Source organism: Eumetopias jubatus, unplaced genomic scaffold (assembly GCF_037043125.1).
Source record: "Eumetopias jubatus isolate StellerSeaLion01/CBP00866 unplaced genomic scaffold, mEumJub1_p1.0 scaffold_14, whole genome shotgun sequence".
In the NCBI taxonomy this organism is placed as follows: Eukaryota; Metazoa; Chordata; class Mammalia; order Carnivora; family Otariidae; genus Eumetopias; species Eumetopias jubatus.
The window spans coordinates 108,803,077-108,825,923 of NW_028274820.1; the positions used below are offsets into that span (position 1 = coordinate 108,803,077).

At 50.5% G+C, this 22,847-nt stretch overlaps 1 protein-coding gene across 2 annotated transcripts in view; it reads right to left on the bottom strand.

The window, feature by feature from the left end:
- The window catches only part of VIPR2 (vasoactive intestinal peptide receptor 2), a 66,365-nt gene that overhangs the window by 37,793 nt on the left and 5,725 nt on the right, over window positions 1–22,847 (bottom strand). Inside the window, exons 3-4 of one of the 2 annotated variants that reach the window (XM_028092393.2) lie at window positions 5,123–5,230; window positions 432–529 (exon numbers count right to left, since the gene is read on the bottom strand). In XM_028092393.2, coding sequence (XP_027948194.1) covers window positions 432–529; window positions 5,123–5,230 — 206 coding nt within the window. The remainder of the gene's footprint in view (window positions 1–431; window positions 530–5,122; window positions 5,231–22,847) is intronic. The other variant, XM_028092394.2, reaches the window with a different exon arrangement.

Genomic DNA, 22,847 nt, shown 5'->3' on the forward strand with positions numbered 1-22,847 from the left:
GTCTCTCAGTTTGCAATCACGCTCCATTGTTAGTCCTGTCTCCTGCTGCTGGCCCACGGCTAAAAACACGGCTGCATGGCTTCTGGACGGCCCGCTTTGCAGCAAAGTCCTAGATAGGCCAAAGAAACCTGTCGGCAGAATGGATGCTCATTACAGTTCATTTCAGGCAGGCAGGGCCGTTCAGGCAAACTGAAAGCAGGCAAAGAGAATCAGGCTTTCCTGCCTCCAAAATGACAGAACGACAAAATGAACCAAATGCCGGGCACAGAACTGAAATAGGGACTTTGCCCAATTTGGCCATCAAGAAGCAGCACTGCTCTTTGCAGGAAAGGAAATGTACATAATTCTTGTCGGGCAGCACACAGATGCTGTTTCGTGTGCACTTCCAGAAAAGGGACTAGAAAGTGCGGGAGTCACGCAGGGGCCCTTACCTTGCTCTCGTCCTCGGCATCATTATAGCCGCAGGCGTCTATGAAATCTGGAAACATCTCTGACCACCCATCACTTGTACAGTTTTTGCTTATGTTTCCTGGAAGATAAAATGTAGGTGTTAGGCCGGCAGGTCCACAGCAGCCGGCCCAGTACTGACGAGCAGGCTCACAGGCGCACAGCCCTAGATGCTCCTCTCTCTGGTCACCAAGGAGCGGAGTCACAACCCATTCAGCCACCTCACGGTGTGTGCGTTCATCCCCTGGAAGCTGGGTTTTGCGGGCCTGGGTGGCTCGAGGGAGGGCTTCTGTGTCATCAGGCACGGGTGCGATGGTAACGGTTATAATGGCTGGTGGTGTTATTATCAAGGAGCACAATGAAAATTAGCAGACTCCTGTTCTTTCGAGAGAGAGACAGAGAGTCATCGCCAAATCCCAACCATTCCAGAGCCTGCTCTCCCATTCCATCCTGTTCTGTGCCAGTTCCCTCACTTGGCTGCCCTGGGTGTGCACAGGAGGCAGCACTGGTCACTGACGTTAGATGAACAGACTGTGGGTATAAGATTTAAACTGCATGAAATAAAGGCAGTTTTAATTTTATAGCACCATTTTTTTTTTTGCTCTGAATTATATAAATGTGTATGTTAAACTCAGGAATGCAATGTTCCCTCTATTTAAAAGAAAGTGTCAGGGCACCTGGGTGGCTCAGTTGGTTGAGCCTCCGACTCTTGGTTTCAGCTGCTCAGATCATGACCTTAGGGTCATGGGATCGAGCCCCGCATAGGGCTCTGCGCTCAGGGCAGTCTGCTTGAGATTCTCTCCCTCTGCTCCTTCCCCCCACCTGACACTCTCTTTCTCTAATAAATAAATAAATTAATTAAAAAAAAAACAGAAAGTGTCCTCAGTAGGTGACCGCAGTAGGTGCTGAGTGGTGATGAGTGACCTGAGGGCAGGGCACTGATCACCTGTGACAGGGCTGGGACTTTGCAGGGCAGGCTTTGCGAAGCTCAGGCCTGGGAAGGCGCTTCCTGCCCTCGGCGCTGGGAGGCTCAGCAGCTGATCACCCACCAAGCTTCCTCCCTGACTCACAGCCCCTGGAGTTTTCAGAATAGCAGATATTTTCACTCACGTCATCTCTTTTTGCTTTGGGCCAACACCGTGAGGCAGACTTGGTGAGCATTACTGTTCGTTTTACAGATGAGATTGAGGTTCAGTAACACCTGCAAGGTTCTGTGATGACTGAGTGGCGGAAATAGGTTTTCTCACTCAAAAACCCTTTATGTTTTCTACACGAGGGTGGCCTACGTGATTGCTTAACCAGACAAAATCAAGAGCAAGGCACATTCACGCTGAGGTGATAATATGCATAAACGATTCTTGGCATGCTGCGTGGAAGCAGGTGGGAGGGCCCAGATCCTGAGCTTCTGGCAAGAAAGTGGGGTTAGGGGGCCTCAGCAAAGCCCCTGGTAGCATCATGTGGGCTTGCTCTGCCACTCTCTAACACCGCCGTCCCCTGCGTTTTTCTGATTCCAGGCCCCAAACCTCCTCCTGCTCTAACCCCAGGGGTCCTGGGGGCACCTGGAGGGCAGGGACCACAATGAACAGTGGAGGCAAGACAGAGTCCTGAAGGGGCAAGGCTTGGGGGAGGTGAGAGAGGGGGCTGGGGATGTGACGGGGAGCCAGGAAGGTGAGAGAGGACCCAGGGAAGTGGGGTGGGGTGGGGAGGTGAGAGAGGGCCCAGGGAGGTGAGGGGGTTAGGTGAGGGGGACATGGGAGTTGAAAATAGGACCAGGCAAGAAAGGATGGGGAGGCCACAGCTGTAGGACTCAGGAGCCTGGATTCTCTTCTCTCTCCTCTGTGAGTGGGCCTCTCCACCTGACTTTGTGGAGACCTCCTCCATCTGTGGGACCCTCTGCTCTATGGGAACCCTCACCACTTTGTGGGGACCCCCCAGTCTTCTTGAACTCTCTCTGCTGTGGCCCTCAGTTCAGCCACAGTGCCAGGGGCCCTCACCAGAGCGGTGACAGGTTCCTCTCTCCCCTGCTCCCCAAGGCTGATTACAGGCTCCCAGTCCTTCGCTCACTGAGTGTAGGTCTGGGTGTGATTGTTAGGAGGGTGCTTGGCTGTCCATGGAGGCAGGAAAGGTGGGTGTGCCTGCACGGCACGGAGCACTGTGCCTATCGGGGCGTGGAGGTCCCTGCTCTCCAGACAACCCATCCTCGTGAGCTCCGCGTGGCAGGCTTTGTGTCAGGCAAGCTCCACAGCCCTCTGCGGAGGGTCTGACCCCACTGCCCAGCTCATTTCGGGACTTGCTCATGTCCTCCCAGGACAAGTCGGCATGGCCAGAACTCAGAGCCCGGCTGCCTGGCTACGGGGCACGTGCTCTGGACCATTTTGTCCCCGACGCAGGGCACATCCACCCTCTCTGCTACACTTGAAGGCACCCGCAGCACCCTGAGCTTTCAGCGCTTCAGAACAAACCTCCCTCCTCTCCCAGTCTGCCCCTGCTCCTTCACTTGATGACTTGTTGTTGTCTCTTTTCTGTCACACTGGAGGCAGAGTCCCTGTCTGCCTGTGGGAGTCGACTTGAACCCCATACCATAGCACAGCTCAGAGGAGCCTCCCCAGCATGAAGACAGCAGAGACAAGGTGTTGGCTGCCAAGACACCATGCATGGCTATCAGGAGAGCCCCCCAGCTTCCCACCTCCTGGAGGTATGAGAACTCAGAAGAGAAAACAACTTTTTATAAAAACACAGATTTATTTCTTGAACATTGGGTCTGTGGGCTGAAATGATCACAAGTCACTCTATGACCGGGCGCTCCCCACGGGTCACTGTGAGGAGCAACTACCATATTTGTAAAAGCTTCCTATAAACTGGAACATACCACGCAGATTCAAGCCCTACTGGTTCTTAATTGTATTTCAAGACCACCCTTTTATCTCTACCTCAGAGATAGACAGCCCAGCCTCAGCCCATTGTCATCTGATGCCTGTTGGCCCCAGCCCCAGCCCTACTCAGCCCCCAGCTCTGCATTATGTTCACGTTTCTCTAAGTAATTGCACAAACACTCCAAGCATTCCATGTGGACAGCAATTTGTCAACAGTCTGTGTAAGTACCTCCTGGTTCACATTTTTGTGACCAGTTAAACAAGTGGATGCATATACATTTCAGGTCACCTAGCTGTGATACACAGACTTAGGGAAACTCCAGCAAATTTTCTAGTGGTAGAGATGCTCCCCACAATAACAAGGCAGTGTCATGCTCCCTGCTTGGACAAAAAAGAGCATCAAACATTTAACCCAAGACAGCCTGGGAATTCTCATTCCCCAAAGGAGAGGAAGCACAGTGATTCCAAGCAGAGCCAGATTCTAAGCTGACCTGGGCACTGTGTGCCCCAGATGGCTCCTGTCTGGCAGAGGTTTGGTGCTCTGGCAGATGGCCCAGGAACCAGAGATCTTTTGTTTGTCAGTGTGAAACCCCCTGCTGCCCCCAGAAGGATTCAGAGCCAAGCCATCTGATTAGGGGAAGCCTAGGTCTATGCTAGCTCATTTGGGATTTCTGGGAGAATATTATAGCCCAAACCATTTTTTGTAGAAATTTTATTGATGGGACAGGATATTTTTTAAATTTCAGATTCTCTAAAATGATTTAGTTTTTCTGAGCTGAAGATGACCAATGACTGAGCATGACTTCAGTCTGCTCAGACTGCTTCATTGACTAAATCACAAAGGAAAACATCTCACCTGCAAGTCACAGGGATGAACAAAACCTTTTTCTTTTGAATCTCCTTTTTTTCTCCATCCCAATCTGTGCCACAACATTCTGCTTAAAGTACTTCAACAATTCTAGTTCTCAGAGTTTTTACCCTGTAATATTTGCTCAAGATGAAAATAAGTTCCCTAGTACTCCAAAGTATCACGCCTTTTTGATTTCCAGATGTATCTTCTCTTTTCTATTTTTCCAGATAGATTTCTTCATATTTTGAAAATCTGGATCATTTACAACAAAACAAAACAAAACACAACAGAACTACCTTCTTGGGAACAAGCCAAGAGACGTTGCAGCGTTGTGCAGAGAGCCAGCCATAGGGCTGGTGGCACCCCCACCCGGCCAGCCCCTTCCGACCCTGGAAACAGAGGCTGTGGGTCTTCAGGCCACATGGAGCTAGTTCAGAAAGTGGGGGCTGGGAGCTGAGGAGGGTCAGTCCAATGAGCAAGATGTTTCCCGTGGATGAGAAACTGCATCTGGACTCCAGGAGAGACTGGCTGCTGTCCCTGAGCATCAGGGCTCTTCAAAACCTCTGGGGAATGCTCTCTGAGGACTCATGGGCAGCCACACATGGCAGGGAAGCCTGGAACCACATTTACGTTCTCGGTGCCTAAAGCCCGCTGCCCCTCGTGGGCATTGCCACCTCCCCTCATTTTGGTGCTCAGGCCCCACCTGTCATGTATCAGGCTCATGCGTCCACGCTTGTCTGAGGCCTGCTCTCCCCAGTGTTTCGTTTCAGGTGGCTGACCTGGCAAGAGGCCTCTCATTCTCCTGCTCCTAAAACCACTCAGCACACACAAAGGGCACAGCTGTTCCCTGACTCCCTTTGTAAAGGAAACCAGTGAGCTGCTTCTTGAGGCCTTGATGGGGAATCCAACCCACAGCCTCTGCAGGAGCTTAGACAACGCTGACAGACAGTACCTGGTTTGCTGTAAAAATTGCTGAACACTTTAGGACAGGGCACTGTGACGGTCTCGCCTATGTCCGCAGGGCGCCAACACGTAATGTTGTCCCAGACACCACTGCAGGCTGGAGGGAGAGAGAAAGTATAAGAAGGACTAACGCAGCACGAGGGAAGCATAGGTGTTGCTGCTTGTGGGGATGCCCAGGTTGGTAGGAGCACATCTGTTTAAAAGTTTTGCAAGTAGGGGCCCCTGGGGGGCTCAGTCGTTGGGTGTCTGCCCTCAGCTCAGGTCATGGTCCCAGGGTCCTGGGATTGAGTCCCGCGTCAGGCTCCCTGCTCTGTGGGAAGCCTGCTTCTCCCTCTCCCACTCCCCCTGCTTGTGTTCCCTCTCTCGCTGTGTCTCTCTCTGTCAAATAAGTAAAATCTTAAAAATAAATAAATAAATAAAAGCTTTGCAAGTAGATAGCCCATTACAACAATATTATTGAGAATATTCTTAGCTTGTGTGTTCATTTTAATCAGGTTTGGAGAAATAACCAGATGTGTGGTGGAAAGTACTTGACTATTCCAATGTGTACTGCGCACTGCTGAATTTTCATAGAAAGGTCAGTTACTCTTCTACTGCTGATATGCATCCCCCAGCGTGATCACATGTGTCCTACTGGGGATTTGTGTAAGTCCTGGAAGCTTAGGGTCCCCAGGATGAGTGTCTACTTGTGCTTTTAGGGCATCTGACTTCAAAGGTAATTTGCAAATTTAAATATTTGATAAGTTGGCTTGATTTTAACAGTTAAGATGGCATCTAAGTGATGAAATCTTAAGTCACCCTCATGCAGTTATCAGATAACCTAATTTGTATAATGTTATAGCTTAAACCATTTTCCAGATCTCTTTCTGGGCCTCAGCAACCACCCCACCCTGTGCAAGGCGTACAAACATGCGTCCGTCATCCCAGATGAAAGGCAATGACCTCTCAACATCACACAAACCGTGACTGAATCCACACTTGAACCCAGGGCTTTTTACCACAAGTCCAAGATATTGCTACTATATTTTGTGACCTCTAAAGTGCTATATTTCATTTAAGCTTCAATATTGGAGGAGCAATGTGCTAGCCTAGAGAAGAATGAATGAACAGCGGGTCTGCTCTCACAAGCCACCGAGTCCTGTGCAGCGACTGCACACAAACACCAGTGTGGAATATGCACAGTCCTGGTTTGACCACAGGAGTGTTTATTTCAGGAATGCAGACGCCTCTGATAAGTGGCTGTAAGGCGAGTTTTGCAGATGAAAATACTTTCTAAAGGTTTTAAAATAAAAACGAAAATATATTTATTCTAAAAATTCAGTTACATGTCAATAATTAAATGAGTGCATACATTCATACTATATTAACATTCTTACATATTTAAAGAAACATTGCTTTTGAAGAAATATTCAGAACAAGTCATCGAGTACAAGTGAGTGACTAGCTACTCCAGGTGCGTGCCTTGGATGCAGAGACCAGGCCGGTGAGAGGCCCTGCAATGACTGTCCAGTCTCAGCACAGGAGACAGGTGGCTGCTGAGGCTTGGACGAGACTGGCCAGGGCCAGGGTTCCCCACAGAGAGCCACCAAGGGGGCCAGTCAAGGTGTCCAGTTCTCCAGAGAAACAGAAGCGGAGGCTGAGCCTCTCCACCAATAAGCAGCACGTTGTGACCACTGGCCATGGTTATTGTGAAAGTTCAACTGTCTTCACCACAAAAATGACAATTTCTGCTTTAATAACGAAACCTTAATGGAGACATATTAAATCCATGGGTTCATTTCAGTCAATCTTCACATTACAGCAGGATTGGATTCAAGTACCTAGAGTCTGATGGATCATCCTTTCGATCGCTGGCAAACCTTCTCTTTATTTGTGCGTTTACTGGACACCCACGCGGTGGCTGTGCAGGACTCAGAGACCACTCAGAGGTTACTCAAGAGTAACCAGCCTGCCTACCTATGGCCCAGTGGGGAGAGCAGTGTGCCCGGCCCAGGGATGCGTGCAGATGAAGGCCAGAGGCTGGTATTGAGCGTTCACATATGCGGCGAGTCTGAGGGCAGGAAAAAGCCAATTAAGAGTCCTAAGCTCCTCTCTTCCACTTCCCAAATCCCACGAAAATGACATCAAGAAGTTTGAAAGGGCAGCACCCAGAGATGTCAATAAACTTGGAAGATAGAAAGCATACATCTGTGCTAAGTAATGAGGGAGAGCAGAGGGAGACACTGCCAAGCCTGCAGAAGGGTGAGGAGCAAGACACAGGCGATGCTTGCCCACTGGAGGGGCTCTGGACACAGGACACCACGCACAGGGTGAACGGAAGAGCATCCCATCAAGTTTGAATTCTGAGCACTGAGACCTCCATCTTTCCTTCCCTTGCCAGGTTTTTCTGGAGGCTGAGCTTATGCCACCTAACTGGAACAGAACCCGTGGGAGGCCCCAGACCAGCCAGGTGAACTGAGGCAGGGGGATGGAGCACCCAGGAGGAGATGCTCTAGGAAAGAAATAGCATTTTGTGATGACCTTATGTATCCGATCGTCTTGAGAGTAATTTGTTGTTCTGGTACAAAGTGTGATGCTTAATTACTGATAGATAGAAAATGAAGGAACAGAAAAACGAGGTACTTATTGTTCCAAGAAAAGCATAAAGTTATACAAGAAAGGAAATATTGATTGTTATATGGTCAACTGTGGTAAACCAACAACTGTGACATGACTCGGAGGGCAGATCGGAGGAGGGACAGAAGTGTGACAGGCAGGGGCCATTCCTAATAAAAGAACAGCATGAGCAAAGACATTACACTCGGGAGAAAAGTCTAGTTTGAGAAATGGTGAGCAGTCTAGATTGTCTAAGTCAATATGGCTCAGGTGAGGCAATCAGGCCTGCATGAGGAATTTATTTTTGTTACGCACTGGCAGCAACCCCCGGTATTTAAGATGGTGATAATGAAGTCCAGAGTCAGTCTGGGGAAGGAGAAAAAGTTTGTTCATATCAATAGACTCTGAAAAGTTACTTGATGAAATTTGGCAACCATTCCTAATTTTCAAAAACTCTAAGCAAGAAAATAACATGAGACTGCTTTAACATAACAAAGGCCATTTGTTTAAAATAGCAAGTATAATTAGAAATGATTAAACACAGTGTGCAACCAAAGTCAGGAACCTGACCAGACCCTTGCTATCACCACTGTTATTCAACGCAAGTCAGAACTCTTAGCTAAAACAGTAAGTAAAAGAAAATGAACCAAGTGGAATACATTGGTATAAAACTGAGAAAAAGATCCTAGAACTGCACTTTCCAAGATGGCAACGACTAGCTACATGTGACCCTTTCAATTTGAATCTGAATTAATTCAGATTAAATACAACAACAGTTCAGTTCCTCAGTTGCAGTAGCTACGCGTGGTCTGTGATGATGACAGGACAGCTCAAATACACAACACTTCATGCCTTCAACATCTGTTAATTTAAAACACAAAAGTGTATATTTATTACTTAAACTTGGAGCACATAGCCAAAGGCTTTCCCTTGAGTATGGACTGGTTGATTGGGCCTCTCGGTGTTTCTCCTGTGCAGACACACCCTGAAGCCTTGCCTCAGGTTCCCACTTTGAGAGTCTGGACGTGTGCTGACAGACTCCTGCCAGGCTAGATTTCCAGAGCTGACCCCAGCTGTCATTCTCATCTCCAACTCGATAGCTGCTCAGCAACTTGCCTCTTCTAGTGTTCCCGAAGCACACACCCTCGTTTTTGCAGAGACGGGTGCCTTTTGGTAACCCATCAGCTGGCATACCATTTGAGTGGCTGGGTAAGGAACAGATTTAGAAGGCATCGGAGTGTTGCACGGTCTCCCAGAGGCTCTGCAGGAGAAGGTGACAGGTGGGCAGGGAGAGCCCTCAGCACGAGCCAGGCCAAGCTGCCTGGAGTGAACCTGCCAATTTCAAGGGAAAAGCAAGTACGGATGCCCACTGTAAACAAGGCTCTAGACTAAGCAGCTCAGAACACCCAACCTTCTGCGCGTGTATCCTGCACACCTTTCTTAAACTTCACAGCATTGTCGGTGGGAGCACACGCAGGACACTGATGAACAGGGTTCAGGAAAGTCTACCATTAGAACATGCTCCTGGGAATGTCCCTGAAATATGGGCACAGAGGACAAACTCCAAAGGAGGCCATTGTAATTCGACCTGCCTGAGATCATCTTGTCAGAGGGGAGGGCCTCACCAAGTGGGGAGGAATCTGCCATAATTAAAAGGAGACTCGTCCCCCTTTACCCAGTTTTCTCTCCAAAGTATTTCCAGGCAAGTCAGATCTCTCGCAGATGATGCTGCATGTGTTGTTTTTGGATTTTGTTCTCATTATCTCAATGACATAAACATCAACTAATTTTCAGGCAAAGTGCAACATGAACCTCATTCCTTTCATGTTACACTTTCTGTAGGAAAGAGATCTGTGAATGCTGAGCTTCGTCCTCACGGCCCTGACCCTGCACTGTACGGGGAGGCTCTCCGGTCCAGAGCCGGGACCAGAACACGTTCTCATCTGTGCTTGTCTCCGCTCTCACCCCAGAAGGCCACCGTCCTCACCGGCCCTCACAGGATCTGAGGTGATATGCTCTCCTCACTTCTGTCTTCCACGTTCAAGATACTTTATGATGAGAGCCCTGCATGGAGCCAAAGGCACGTATCTGAGTCTTCCTCCTCCTCAAGCCTCAAGTATGACAGAGATAAATCCCCCAACTTCTGCGTGTGGACAGTGGGGTGACTCTCAGTGCTCGTGTAGCAAACGCCCTGGCTTATGTTTCAGATGATGCTGTGACCATGGCCATGCATATGGATGCTGCCCCCTCTGTGTGAAGATCCTGGGGTACTGCGGGCAGTGGCCAGGCCCAGAACCATCTACCTTTCTACCCTGCGAGAAATCCAGTCCCCTACAAATATCAACTCAGAGACAGACGACTCAGGGAACCCTGGTGGACCTGGCTCTTAGAGTCGGACTTTGTGGTTCCCACATGCATCGAGTGACAGAGGTGCATCCCCGAAGCGGGTGCTGGGAAGCAGTGAGTAGTGACAGGGAGGGAAGGGACCAACCCTGCCTGCGGAGGAGAAGCTGGGAGACCTGCATTGGGCAGCCTCTTCATCCGGGGCTCCTGGCTCTCCACAGAGTGTGGGGAATGGGCTGCAGGAACAGGGGAGTGGGGAGAGGGCAGACAGAAAACTCTTTCTAGCACTGAAGTGTCAGGCTGGGCAGTATCTGGCAGTGAGCCTCCCTCCACGTTTAAGAGCAAATATTACCAATAGCTTCCTCCATTCAAAAGCTTAATCTAAGTTTAAAGTCACAAGTGGCAAAGCTTCTTCCAGAATCAGACATTGCAGGGAAGCCGACAGAGTGCTCGGGAGGTCCCACCCAGAGCCACCTCCACGTGCAAAGGAGCCTCTCTTCCTCCTTGCCCACTGATAAGGACCTCTCAACCGGGCTTTGAGGGAGGTCAGTGCCTCTCCAAGGGCAGTTCCTGCAGGACGGTAACAGCCAGAATCCTGAGGAAAGCGTACAGGAGTACAGTCGCACAAGAGGAACTTCCATGGCTTGGTGTGAAGGGTTACCCTTGTCCTGGTTTCCACGAGCCATACGTGAAACTCAGATTCACCACGTCCATCTGAGTGAAGATGCCCAAGACACAGTTTGATGCAGGAAGACAGAGACCAGCTGGGAGAGCCCCGCACATGCCTGCTTCTCCTCCTGATCCCTGTCTCTGTTGTGCAGACGGCCTGACAGTTCAGTGGGGGTGTTTTCATGTGAATAAGGAGATGGAAGGGTGGACGGGAGACACTGAGAAGTGACTGCTATTTAGCGGTGGGAGGATAAAGTGTAAAGGCCTCCAGTGTGGACCAGCTCAGCTCAACAGGCCTCCCTCAGTCCTTAGTGAAAACACACCACCAAGTCCAAGGACCTTCGTTATAGACAGTGACTTCTAATTTACTTTTAATTTTTTTTAACCTTGCTCAAGAAAGACCAGAAAAACAACACATCCAGCTCTGACTGAGATCACGTGCATACACTTTCTAAACCTCAAGTTTCTCCTTCTGCAAAGTGGAAGTGGTCCCCGTCAGCCACTGAGCAGAAAATGATGAGATGGTCAGGCACAGTGAGCCCGCGACAGGCGGGGCGGCGCCTCACGTTCTCCCAAGGATGCCGAAGTGCCTGGCACCTGGGCGCTAAGCTGGGCTCCTGGACTCCTCACCTGATGCTCCTCCTCTGGCCTTCCATGAACCCAGGAGCTGTGCCCAACCAGCCCCCTCAGATGGGACCGTTAAAAGAGAAACAGATGGTGCCACAGTGTTAATGCTGATCGTGGTCGAGCTGACAGAAATACCACCTCCTATGGGCCAGGCACTGCCCTCAGCACTTTGGACACAAGAACTCATTTAATCCCCAGAACGCCAAAGGCCACTGGTGCGTTTCTCACCAGGACCAGGCCGTCCCAAGAGCCCGATTCCATGGCCTGTGTGTTGCCCCAACCTCTGGCCCACACAGCCTCTGAGGTGACTTAACTGGGGCGGCTGGGGTGCGGAGAGCTGGGCCACCCAGCCTTGGGAACAGCAATCCACCAGGCAGCTTTTGTGCTTGGGGTCCCTGGAAGTGCCAGGCAGGCGGGCTCAGCCTCTGATCACACTGGGGCCTCTGCAGGGGCTGCCCCTTTGGGGCCATTCTCCGGGGGTGAGCCCATAGCAGGTGGAGGGTGGGGGCTCGGTGTCACAGCTGCCCCTGTGGCCTGTATTTTGGTCTGGGGTCACTGGACATCTCCAAATGGGAAAAAGCACTTCAACAACAAATGTCCCGATTTGTCACTCCCTTTGCCATTGCCTTCATCAGTCCCTTAAACTAAGCACCAGTGCTCTTCCAGGGAGAAAAGAGTAGGAAGAGAGACAATTCACAGGGTCAGCGGGTGATCATTCTCAAAGACAGCAGAGTTTCAGAGTCGGGAAGAAACTTACAGCTCATCTGCGAAACACTCTGCTTTGTGGACGGGAGGCCCTGCCTCAAGAGGCTGCGAGATTGTCTCAGGTCTTGAGACCCTCTGGAAACACGTCTAAGCCCTCACCGAATCCTGCTGCCATCTGCCTGCTCAGAACTCCTCATTACTTACGGTGACAATAAAAACACCTTGTTGAAAAACGAGTTTAAAATTCTACGTGTTTTACCAAGTGTGCATTGTTAAATAACGAAAGCAACATATACCCACTGGACACATGTTTCCACACTGCATCAGCTCACGCCAGAGGAGAACAGAGACGCTGCCCCAGCTAACCTCCAGTGCGGCCTGCCGTGCATGCAGGGAAACCCACAATTCCTACGCTTATTATTTTGTGTACCAACATGTCTGTACTAGATCCAATCTGAAAGAGCGCCGTTTCTTCCTGGCTGCCCCTTGGGCGGGTCTCTGTCCCTGGAGGAGATGCAGGCTGTGCCCCTCAAGTTTTTGACCACTCTGGACTCAGGCATAGTCTGGTTTCCCCATCCGATGTGTCTCGCTCCGCTTGGGCTCACACTGAACCAGCAGCTTGCAGCCGGTGGAGCCTGGGAGGACAGGGTGTGCAGGGAACCTTCCTCAGCAGCTCGGGTGGGGATCTGCCTGCGCTGCCCCTGGGGCTTGGGAGGCTCAGAGCTGACCTCCCCAGAAGCTCTGGTGGTCCTGGCTGAAACCTCCACCCCTACTTCTCTGTGCAACTGGACGGGGCCTCTGTCTCCCAGCCACAGCCCCCAATCTCCGCATAGCCCCTGCTCTGCGGGTGGCTCCCAGGCAGAGGACAAGCACAAAGTCAGAGATGAGAGATGAGGTCTTGGCCGGTACCCTGATGGGAACTGATCTCGGAGGCCCTGAAAACACTTCTGAAGCAGTTACTACCTTGTTTCACACCGCTCGCTCATTTTTATTCCTTGAAGACAAGGACACCCGCTTGGTGCTCTGTGTTCTTGTAGGAGAAGAATGAACCCAATAAAAACTGAGACAGGAGCAACACAGAGCTGGCGTTCTCACCATGCTGTCGGCCACTAGGAAGGTCTGGATGGTGTGAACTGTATTCTCAGTCCCTCGAATTAAATTAAGAACCAGAGGAGGCCCGACAGGCATAGCTCTGCAATAATCTAGGACTTGTCCATGGATCCTCTGAGCTCTAAAATTCTAATTTAATGGTCTTTTAAAAAATGAATTATCTTCATTTTGGTCATCAAAGCCATTGATCTGTTTCCCATTTCTAGCCCCCCTCCATGCCTGTTATCAAATTAAAGAACTAAAAGCTCAATGGAATGACTCACCAATTGAGTCGGAAAAAAACCCTTTTTACAAGAGCTTTGTCTGTGAACCCAGCCGTTTGTTCTGACCTGAATCCCCAGACAAGCCGACTCCTGCCCAACCCCTGTCTGCTGGTCCCACAGAGCTGGCCCCAGGGCCATGCTGCGGACAGGCTTCCTGAGGGGACACTGGCTTATCCTTTTTCACCAGGTAGGTGCTCACAAACAGATGAACACAGGATGACTCTGTGACCAGAGTTCTCCCCTCACTCTAGATGCCAGACACTGGTGGGCACCCAGGATTCAAAAGACCAGACGTGGGCCCTCCGACTTCTCCCAGTGGTGGTCAGCACATCTGAAGCAACCCTCTGACCTCGAGGCCTCAAGTCACTATAAGATTTGTCTCATGTCCTGTGGTCACTTGGGCTACTTGTAATTTCTGCTCTCGGCCCAAAGTCTGCTCTTGGAGCTTTCAGAGAGCAGTTGCCATTACAACTGGCAGCAACTTAAAAATATTCTCATCCTTACCTTGCTTTGACGTTCTGTTCAGAGACCATCCCAAAATACTACCATTCCTGGACACTCAGGCCATGGTTTCCTGGTGGCCTGAGCTCAGCACACAGCATAAGAAGGACCTCAGGGTCTCTGTTTCCCGAAACATGGATGTCGTCCCCCAGCAGCTGCCAGGAGCTACGCAGAGAACTGCTGGGCCAGGGTTCTCTGCCTCAGCATTTACTGTAAGCAAGACTCCCCACTGAAGCCAACGACGCTCTCCAGAAAGCTTCATGGTGATGATGAGCAGGGTCCAAAGGCCCAGCCCCGTGGACAGTGAGTATGATCACCGGGAAACCTGCCACTGGACCTGACGCCTCCAAAACACACTCACACTCCTAAATTTCCCCGCCAGTCCCTCCCTTGGTTTTGGGTTTCGTCTTTGGCTATCTTTGATGCCACCTTTTTGAGTGGCCAATTACAAACATCCTGTTACTCTATATCCTATAGGACCCCAGTCAATCTGAACATGAACAGTGATGATGAAGTCCTACCAGATGAGGGATTCCTTCTTCCTGTTGTTCTAAGGGTGCATATTTACATCTTGTTCTTAAAATATTTACCAGTGAGATAAGGCAAGCTACCTCCATGCTTTCACTGAGCTGGGTATGGTGCCAAATGCTGTTTTAAAAATGCTGTGATCAGGAATGATGAAACGAATGGCTGTTGGCAGAAGCAGAGTGGAAAGGAGCCTTTTGAGGGGAGACACCCAAAGCAAGGACACATCAGAACGAACGCATGTGCTCTTCTCAGAGATGTTAGTGCAGGTGAAAGACAAGCCCATGCCAGAGGGTGTTGCTGGAAGGGTCTGCAAGGCAAGCTGCTAGAACCTGTGTGGGGTGTCATGACAACCTAGTTGTCCACAGGGCAGAAACCAGACAACGCACTGTCCCATCATAAACTGCACTTTCTTCCTGACATAGCTTAGCTTGCCGGTGAGATGAGCTAGGCCCTCTTAGCATCCACAGTAACAAGTCATTTCTTCCACCAATGTTTACTGAGCCCCTGCTATGCCCCCGAGGCGGCACTATCATGGGTTACCCATGCCAGGAGGGCCCTGACCGAGATCAAGCACAGTGGAAGATTAACTACGCCAACAGAGACATCACCCAAGGACCAGCTCTTCCGCATTCCCCTGACGCGTAGCCGGGTCCATAAAGCAGGTCAAGCCTTGGGTCCCTGAGAGAAACAACCAAGTAGGCTTGGACTGAGGCCCCGGGACCAGGCTGCTTCCTCAGGGGGCATGTGAGATACCTGGGCAGCAGCAAGCCCAGGCCCCACAGCACACCTGGGACTCCAGAAACATTTAGGGTGCTACAAGGACTATATTACAAACAATGCCAGGGAACCCCAATATTCTGCCTAGTTAGGGTGCTGAATGAAGTAATCCACCCTCAGTAGCTGGGAGGTGAACCACAACTAAGGTCTAGAAAAACCATTTGCTGGGACATTGCCCCTGGGTGGCACTTTGAAAATGGATCACTTGGAAATTTTGTATCTGGAAGCAAGAAAATGTTATTGGGGTTGGCAGTACAGGTGGATTCCATTGGTGAGAGTCATATTCTGGGATCTGAACTCACATTAAACCAAGACTCAAAATCCAGAATTAATCTCTTTTTAAAAAAGAGGTCCAATTTGAACCTATGTATTTAAAAAAATATGCCAAATCCAGTAACTCCCAAACATGAAAACGTCTTCCAAGTTGAGCCTGAGCAAATCTGATGCCTGTGGGTGGGACTCCTGGCCAGCCCTGCTGCCCAAGGATCGGCTGCCACTCCCTCAAAGGCAGGAGCAACATCCACACCCCTCCTCAGACAGCCGTGCACATGGCTGGCCTCGGGAAGCCTGTGTAGGCCCTAGACTGGCGTCTGTTTAGGAACACCGATGAGTGCACTAAACCATGTGCAACATGCTTATGCCTTTCACTCACTGAGATGTTTGCTGCTATGACCTTTCATAAACAGTCTCTGTTTCCCCCTTTTTTCTAAAGATTTTATTCCTGTATTTTCTGGGGGGGGAATATATGGCTGGGGGGTACAGAGGGGGGGAGAGAGAGAGAATCCCAAGCAGACTCTCCGCTGAGTGCAGAGCCTGGTGTGGGGCTCAATCTCACCACCCGGAGATCACAACCTGAGCCGAAAGCAAGAGTTGGACGCTTCACCAACTGAGCCACCCAGGGGCCCCCAAATAGCCTCTGTTTCCTTAAATGTTCAAAGTTCTCAAAAGCCTTCGTCCTAATGTCTGTGACAACTTGGGGCCATGGGAACGTCCGTGTGGGGCAGAGTGGCAGGGATGAATATGCTGGTCAACGCTCAGGGAACCCTGCCATGTTTTTCCCGGGATAATCTTCCATGGATTTATGATCAGGACTTGGGTGACTTCCCGGGATCACTCCAGGACATAGATCTACCAGTGTTACGATGAGCATGACAAATCATGCTCATACATGGCCCAGCTGAGTTTGAGCCTGTGTGTGAGAACCAATGCAAGCACTGAAACGCGGGCCCTGTGCTTACGCGCCACGGCGACTCGGGCTCCGTCTGAGACCGGCCCCTGTGGGAGGCCCTCCTAGGCTGGGTGGGGGGCATGGCTGTGAGCAGGGTCAAGAGGGTGGCTGTGGCACAGTCCCCCAGGCCCTAAGAGGGTCCACCAGTCAGTGCCCTGGGCCCCGGTTCTAGTGACCCCCCGCCCCTGTCCCCTCAGGAGTGCGGCCTCCTGTGGGCCCCCAGCACGGAGCCCCCTCCACCCTCACCCTGCCCTCCCTGCCCTCCGCTCAGTTCGGGGCTGCCCTTGGGCTCACCTCCTCCTGCCTGCAGGGGCTTCTGCCAAAAACAGCCCCTCTGCCTCTCCCTCCCCTCTCTCTTGCCTTGTGCTTCCACACACGTTCGTTGCTCCCACCCAAAGGTACCTCCTCCCCAGAGAGAAGCCCGCTGCCTGTCTGGCATTGCTGCAGAGTGGCTTGCCCACAGCGTCCAGCCACAGGACCTGCTCAGTCCCACCGCCCTGCCGTTTGGCAGCTGGCTGCATCGGTCTGTGGACATGCTTCTTCTCATCGCCCTCCATAGCAGACATCATCATCTCCCACCTGGGATGTTCCTGAGTGGCTTCTCTGCTCCCGGGGCCACCCTCATCATTCCTCTCAGAAGCGTCTGCCTCTGGAGCCTTCCTGAAGCACAGCTTGAATCACACACCCTGCTTTTCAGAATTCCTCAGTAGGCTCCTTATTCTCAGCAGACCAGGCTGTGGGTCAACTCTGCTTTCCTTTCCCTGTTCCCAGCACCCCCACCCCGCCCGGGCTGAGGCTCTGTGCACCCAACACATGCTTCTCTCCCTTTGCTGCATGTCCAGATCTTGCATCTCCAAGTTCCGGCCCCCCAGTGGAAACAGTCCCTCCTCCGGATCCCTGTAGTGTGTTTTGGAGCCAGGAGACTGTCTTGTGGGGATCCTTTAGGGTCCCAGAGCCCTGAGCCCAGAGTCTCATAGGACAGAGCACAGGTGCTGGGGGGACAGTAGGAAGAACATGCTGCCCTTGTCCCTAGGAGCTACGCAGCCTGGCCTCACCCCCACTGTCCTCTCAAATAGGCCTCTGTCCTCCTGCCACAGGGAAGGACGGAGCTGCAAAGAAGTCACAGATTTGAAAGGCTGTATTAATACTGCCTGGGATGGGAGGAAGGTGCCTTTGTCAGTAGCTCTCGGGCTGCCGGGGCAGTGCTGACTGCAGTCACAGTCAACGTGACATCCCAGGGGGGTGCAGACGTCTGGGAATGCTCTGCACCATGGATTTATTGTGCCCAACTGCGTGGTCTCCACCTGCAGAGAAACCACGGCTGCCTGGGATGGGTCCGTGTTCACACACAGAAAAGCAGAGAACTGACTCGACCCTGCCAGGGGTGTGATAACGAAACTCAGGCCAGAGGTACAAGGTACCAGTCACGGTCCTGTCCTGAAACTTCAAAACCATTGCTGTAGGCCAGAGGAGAGGAAATGCTGGTTTCACAAGGGGTACAGTAAACGAGTGGAAACCCTTATCCAAAGAGGTAGTTTAGGCTGAACGTGCTGACAGTTAAAAATGAACATGCAAGAGAGGTTAGGTACCACAGACGGCGGACTGTCAAAGGAACTTTCCTTCCCTTTGAAGCAGACATTAAAGAGGAAGAAAGTCCTTTTCTAAAGCATCTTCTCTCTAATGTACCAAATATGGTTTTGTAAAAAGAGCACTTGAGTAGGAGTCCAGGGACCTGGGCTCTGTCTGCCACCAACTTGGTTGAGATGCTCGGAATGCTCTCTTGAATTTCTGTACTTTGATGCATCTTGACAGGGTGGCTGATGATTACTTTCCAGATCAAGACGGAAGGCTCCCCTGCCAAGTGCTCTGTGCACATCTCCCTCCCTTGTCCCGAGACGGGATCTGCACCACCTCTCAGGGGCACGGCATGCTGGGTGCCTTCCTTCTGCCCTCGGTGCTGTGTGAGGTTTGCACAGTCTGTGCTTCTCAGATAGATCTGTGCTGGACAGCAAGGGTCTCTCCAGCAGAAGCTTGCGTGCCAAGAAGCGGAGGAGCCCTGCGGCAGGACCCCATGCCTAACATGCATGAAGGCCTGCGTTCATTGTCATGACAAAAGCAATACCAAGGTGCAAAAGTTGCTGGAAGGGAGACCACAGGGCTTCGCCAGGTGGGAGTGAATCCATCCCAGGGCTGAGCACAGGACATATGAGACCAAAAGGAAACCAAGACCAAGGTCACTGAGCAGGACCGCTGTGCATAAGAAGTTTATAGTACATTACCACACTACTGGTCACCGATTAGCTTATGATCAAAAAGCGCCCATTTTTTTGGTCATTTTCCTGCCCATCCTGTTTCTGCCTTATCTCTGAGGAAAGATACCCGAAGTCCTCACTGTTGGTTTCTGGTTCCAAGTAAACTGATGTTATTGTATGTTCACGCTCTCTGGTTCCCCCTCAGAAATCCTACTGTCTCTCAACTCCAAGCCCCGTTATCCCTCTGCTAACCCACAGCATTGCCACTGTGGACGTGGTTCGGGGTTCCCAGGGGATGATCGTGCCCCGACCAACTTCTCTTCACGCCTTCCCTCTTGGTACACACTTAATAAAAACATGCTGCAAAAGTTAATGCAAGAATCAGCTGATGCATCAGCAATGACAACACAGCCTCGTTCTCACTCATTCTACAAGGCAACCACTCAAAACCAGAGGCTCTGGCTACAGAGCATTTCGAGGCAGTCCCTGGTGCTTGACTCAGAAGACTCTAGAAAGTCTTGCAACAGAACAGCTCGTATCTCCAAGTCCCTGTCAGGTAGGGCTGCAACCTGCCCAAGCAATCAAAAACAGGCAAGACTGGATGAAAGCCAGCACGAAAGTGAGAGAGGTCATGTGGTAGCGGAACCCATCCTCCACACGGGAGCACCAGCCCCGCGCCCACGGCAGCTGGTGCCAGGCAGCCGGGGGAGCCCAGGAGGAGACCAGGGCTGTGTCTGCCATGCAGTGCGCACACAGCAGAGGTGCCTGGGGCTCTGAGCCTCCACAGAGCGCTCCCGTGCCAGACACAGCAGGCTGGAGAAACTCTGGCCTGTAAACACAGCACAGGAGATCACAAAACATCGGTGGAATGAGAACCTGTGCTGCCAGGGGTCATCTATAGAAGAAACCCAATTCCCACTAACCTGAAAAACAGCAGAATGTGCCCTGCTGTGGTGAGAATCCAGAGGGAGGAGGAAATCTGAGCTAAGGGGGGAGCACACAAAGCGAAGGGGCAGAAGCAGTGCAGACGGTCAACCAGCCGCTGAGCTGAGTCCTGGGATCACCGGCAGCAGAGACGGCCGGTCTTAGAAGAAAGGACAGAGAAGCTAACCTGGTCCAAACCAGGGCAGTGTGAGTCCAGTTGGAAGTTCCTTCCTGTGATTTAACGGAGTGCCAGGTTACAGCTTTCCTCTTCCAAACAAGATCAGCAATCACCATGGCTTCTAGGTGTGCAGATGCCCTATCTGCTAGAAATCGGTTTCTTATTTATGATTCCTGGTAGGAGTCTAAACACAAAAATTTAATTTAGGGTAGAGTTTTTTTCAGTGAGATTCATTTCCTGTAAAAAGTAAATTTTAAGTCATTACTTTCAGAAAACTTGATAAATAATTATTGGTTATTTAAATATCCAAGGCTACTAGTTGATTTTAAGGAGTATAGAATTAGGAGAAATCTAGTGACAAAACAAAAGACCAGTCCTAAGGGAAAAAACAGATCAGTCTCTTTAACTTATTGGCCACAGAGATGTTTGACCTAGAACAAGGGCCTACTTGCATCAGAGGGAAAGGGAGGAAACAGGCGTTTGGCATCACCCTGACTCAGAAGGGCAGCTGCCTTCGCCTTGGCTGTGCCCCTGACTCCCAGCGTGGCTCCCTTCAGACCCACGTGAATAGAAGACAGTGGGTACTCTGTTTACACCTCGACTTGCGTGTCCGCTGAGGACCAGGAAGAGAAAGCCATCAACGCAGTGCTTGCTCTTCAAGAGCTCATGCTCCACAGGGAGAAGGACAATCTCCGAGCAGACGATGCATGCAACAGCAGGGCTCTGCACGGGCCACAGTGGCAGAAACAGGCACCTCTGCCTGGTGTGCCTCCAAGGAGAGTCCGCAGAAGAGGAGATATCTTCCCCACTTGATTTTCTGAGAGGGAACCCATTCATGAAACTGTCTAGTTCCCTTTGTGATGAAAAGGTGCAGGGAAAGACTGGATGTAAAATGGGATGTAATTATTTTATGTGACACAACAATCACAGAAATAAGAAAGCCGTGAAAATGATGTTGTTTGGTGATATGATTTCATGACCAGCGGCTTGAAGTCCATCCTCAAATGCTGGTGAAGTATTTTATTCACATAAACAAATGCCGTCACTAGAGCTTATAAGCTACCTGAACGCCCAGGAGCCTGGGGTAAATAATAAGATATGTTAGAATACTACACAACTCTTAGCAGAATATTTAAACCAATAAAGAATCGTTTCCAAATATACTGCTGAAGTTAAAAACAAAAACAAAAAAGAAAAACAAAGTCCAGACCACAGCATAAGGGCATAGGGTACGTGGCTTCCATTTGGAGAAGAGAAGCGAGGAGCGGGGTGAGTGTGTGTCCTGTGTGTGCGTGCCTCATCAGGGGGATAAGGGAGACATTGTCTCCAGGGAGGGCGCCAGAGGTCTGCAGTGGGGAATATCTGTCATTAGATGTGTATTTGAATGGTTTTTCTCCCATGTGCATATATCACTTAATGTTTAATTTTCATTAATGTGTTCAGCAAAAGCTTATTCAATGCCTTTTTAAATGCCAGGTACTGTGTAAGACTTGGGGCTGTGATGGGAGCAAGATGCCGTCTCCCCCTTGAGGACCAGCACAACACGGGACTGTGAGCAGTGGCCACAGCCGTCATGCTGTGGAGAATAAGAAGGAACTCAGCCATGCGGAGAAGCCACTCTGCTGGTGCTAGAGACAGTTCTCCCTGGGCGTGTCTTGGGAAGAGGACGTCTGTGAAAGGGGCTTGTTGGACAGAGACGGTGCTTCCATCTGGACTGAGCACAATAAATGAGAGAGCATCGTTCTCCGGAGCAAAAGCTGGGCAGGGCACCAGCAGCCTCCTTGGGACACTGGGGGCTCCTCAGCTGTGACACAGACGGCCGTGGGCACTGCATCACGTGGGACTTGGGAAAAGGGAACTATGCGAACATGGCTCCCAAGCTGCCCATGTGCCAGGAGCAATCAAGTCTGTCTCTCGCCCAGGGTCCCAAGTCTTTGGCAGGCATCAATGAAACCGTGCAAGCTAACTTGTCAGCTTGCAAGGAGGGGAAGTCCAAACCCCTCACAGTTCTTGACAAGTAGATCCAAGTCAAAGAAAAGGAAGTTTTTTAGTCTAGCACCTCCCATGGTGCTGGTCCTAAGCTAACATTCGCCACCATACCCCATTTAGCCGTGCACCTTAATGGGACAGCTCCGAGTGTGGAGCTATCAAGAAAATACAGGTTTCCCCCTCTGCTCTGCCCAGACGCAGGCCACAGCCCCTCCAGATCTAGGCGTAAATAATACAAAGTCACATAAAATTTCCTCTCCACTCTGTGCACAGGCAGGAAAACTGGGCAAAGCCTGAGTGGCTGACTCATTCCCTCCCCTCTGTAGGTCAGCACAGACCGCTACTAGGAACAGTGCCAGATTTTAGCTAAGTTTTTAGGCATCGGTGGCCTCAGAGCACCTCATACATCTATTAGTAGGATTAACTTAGTCTTATCGATGAATCAGTATTAAATGGCAAAGCCTAAATACCTCCCAAGCTTTTCTTTCTTATACAGTGAATTCTTTAAAAGGGTTTAGAATTGAAATTGTCTTTTGACTGGATTTATGTGTTTGCATTTGCTTTAGATTCAGCACATGATAAAAAGAACTCCTCGTCAGATTTATACGCATTACCTTGCTAAATTGAAAACTAGTTTTTCCTTGTTTCTGTTTTCACACCAACTTCTTAATCCTACAGAATTTAAAAGTATGCACTACAGACCCTCTCGCTTCTAATTTCATGAAGCAAATGTACACTCTCCTCTCATCTGGTCAGAATGCGTTCACTTACTGCTTCTGGTTTACCTCGTCTACAGTATCTTTATTCTGGTAACTTATTACTATTTATATCTCTGGCATTTGAGCCATGCATATTTCAACGAGTAAAAAGGAAAAAAAAGGAATTTAGAACACAAGTTGTCCCTCTTTACAGAAAGCTGAAGGGTGGCCAGGCTTAAACCCAGTCACATTGCCACTTTTCTCCTGAAGGGCGGCTGGCCTGGTAGCGGGCTCTTCCTGCAAGTTAAAAGGTGAAATGAGTCACAG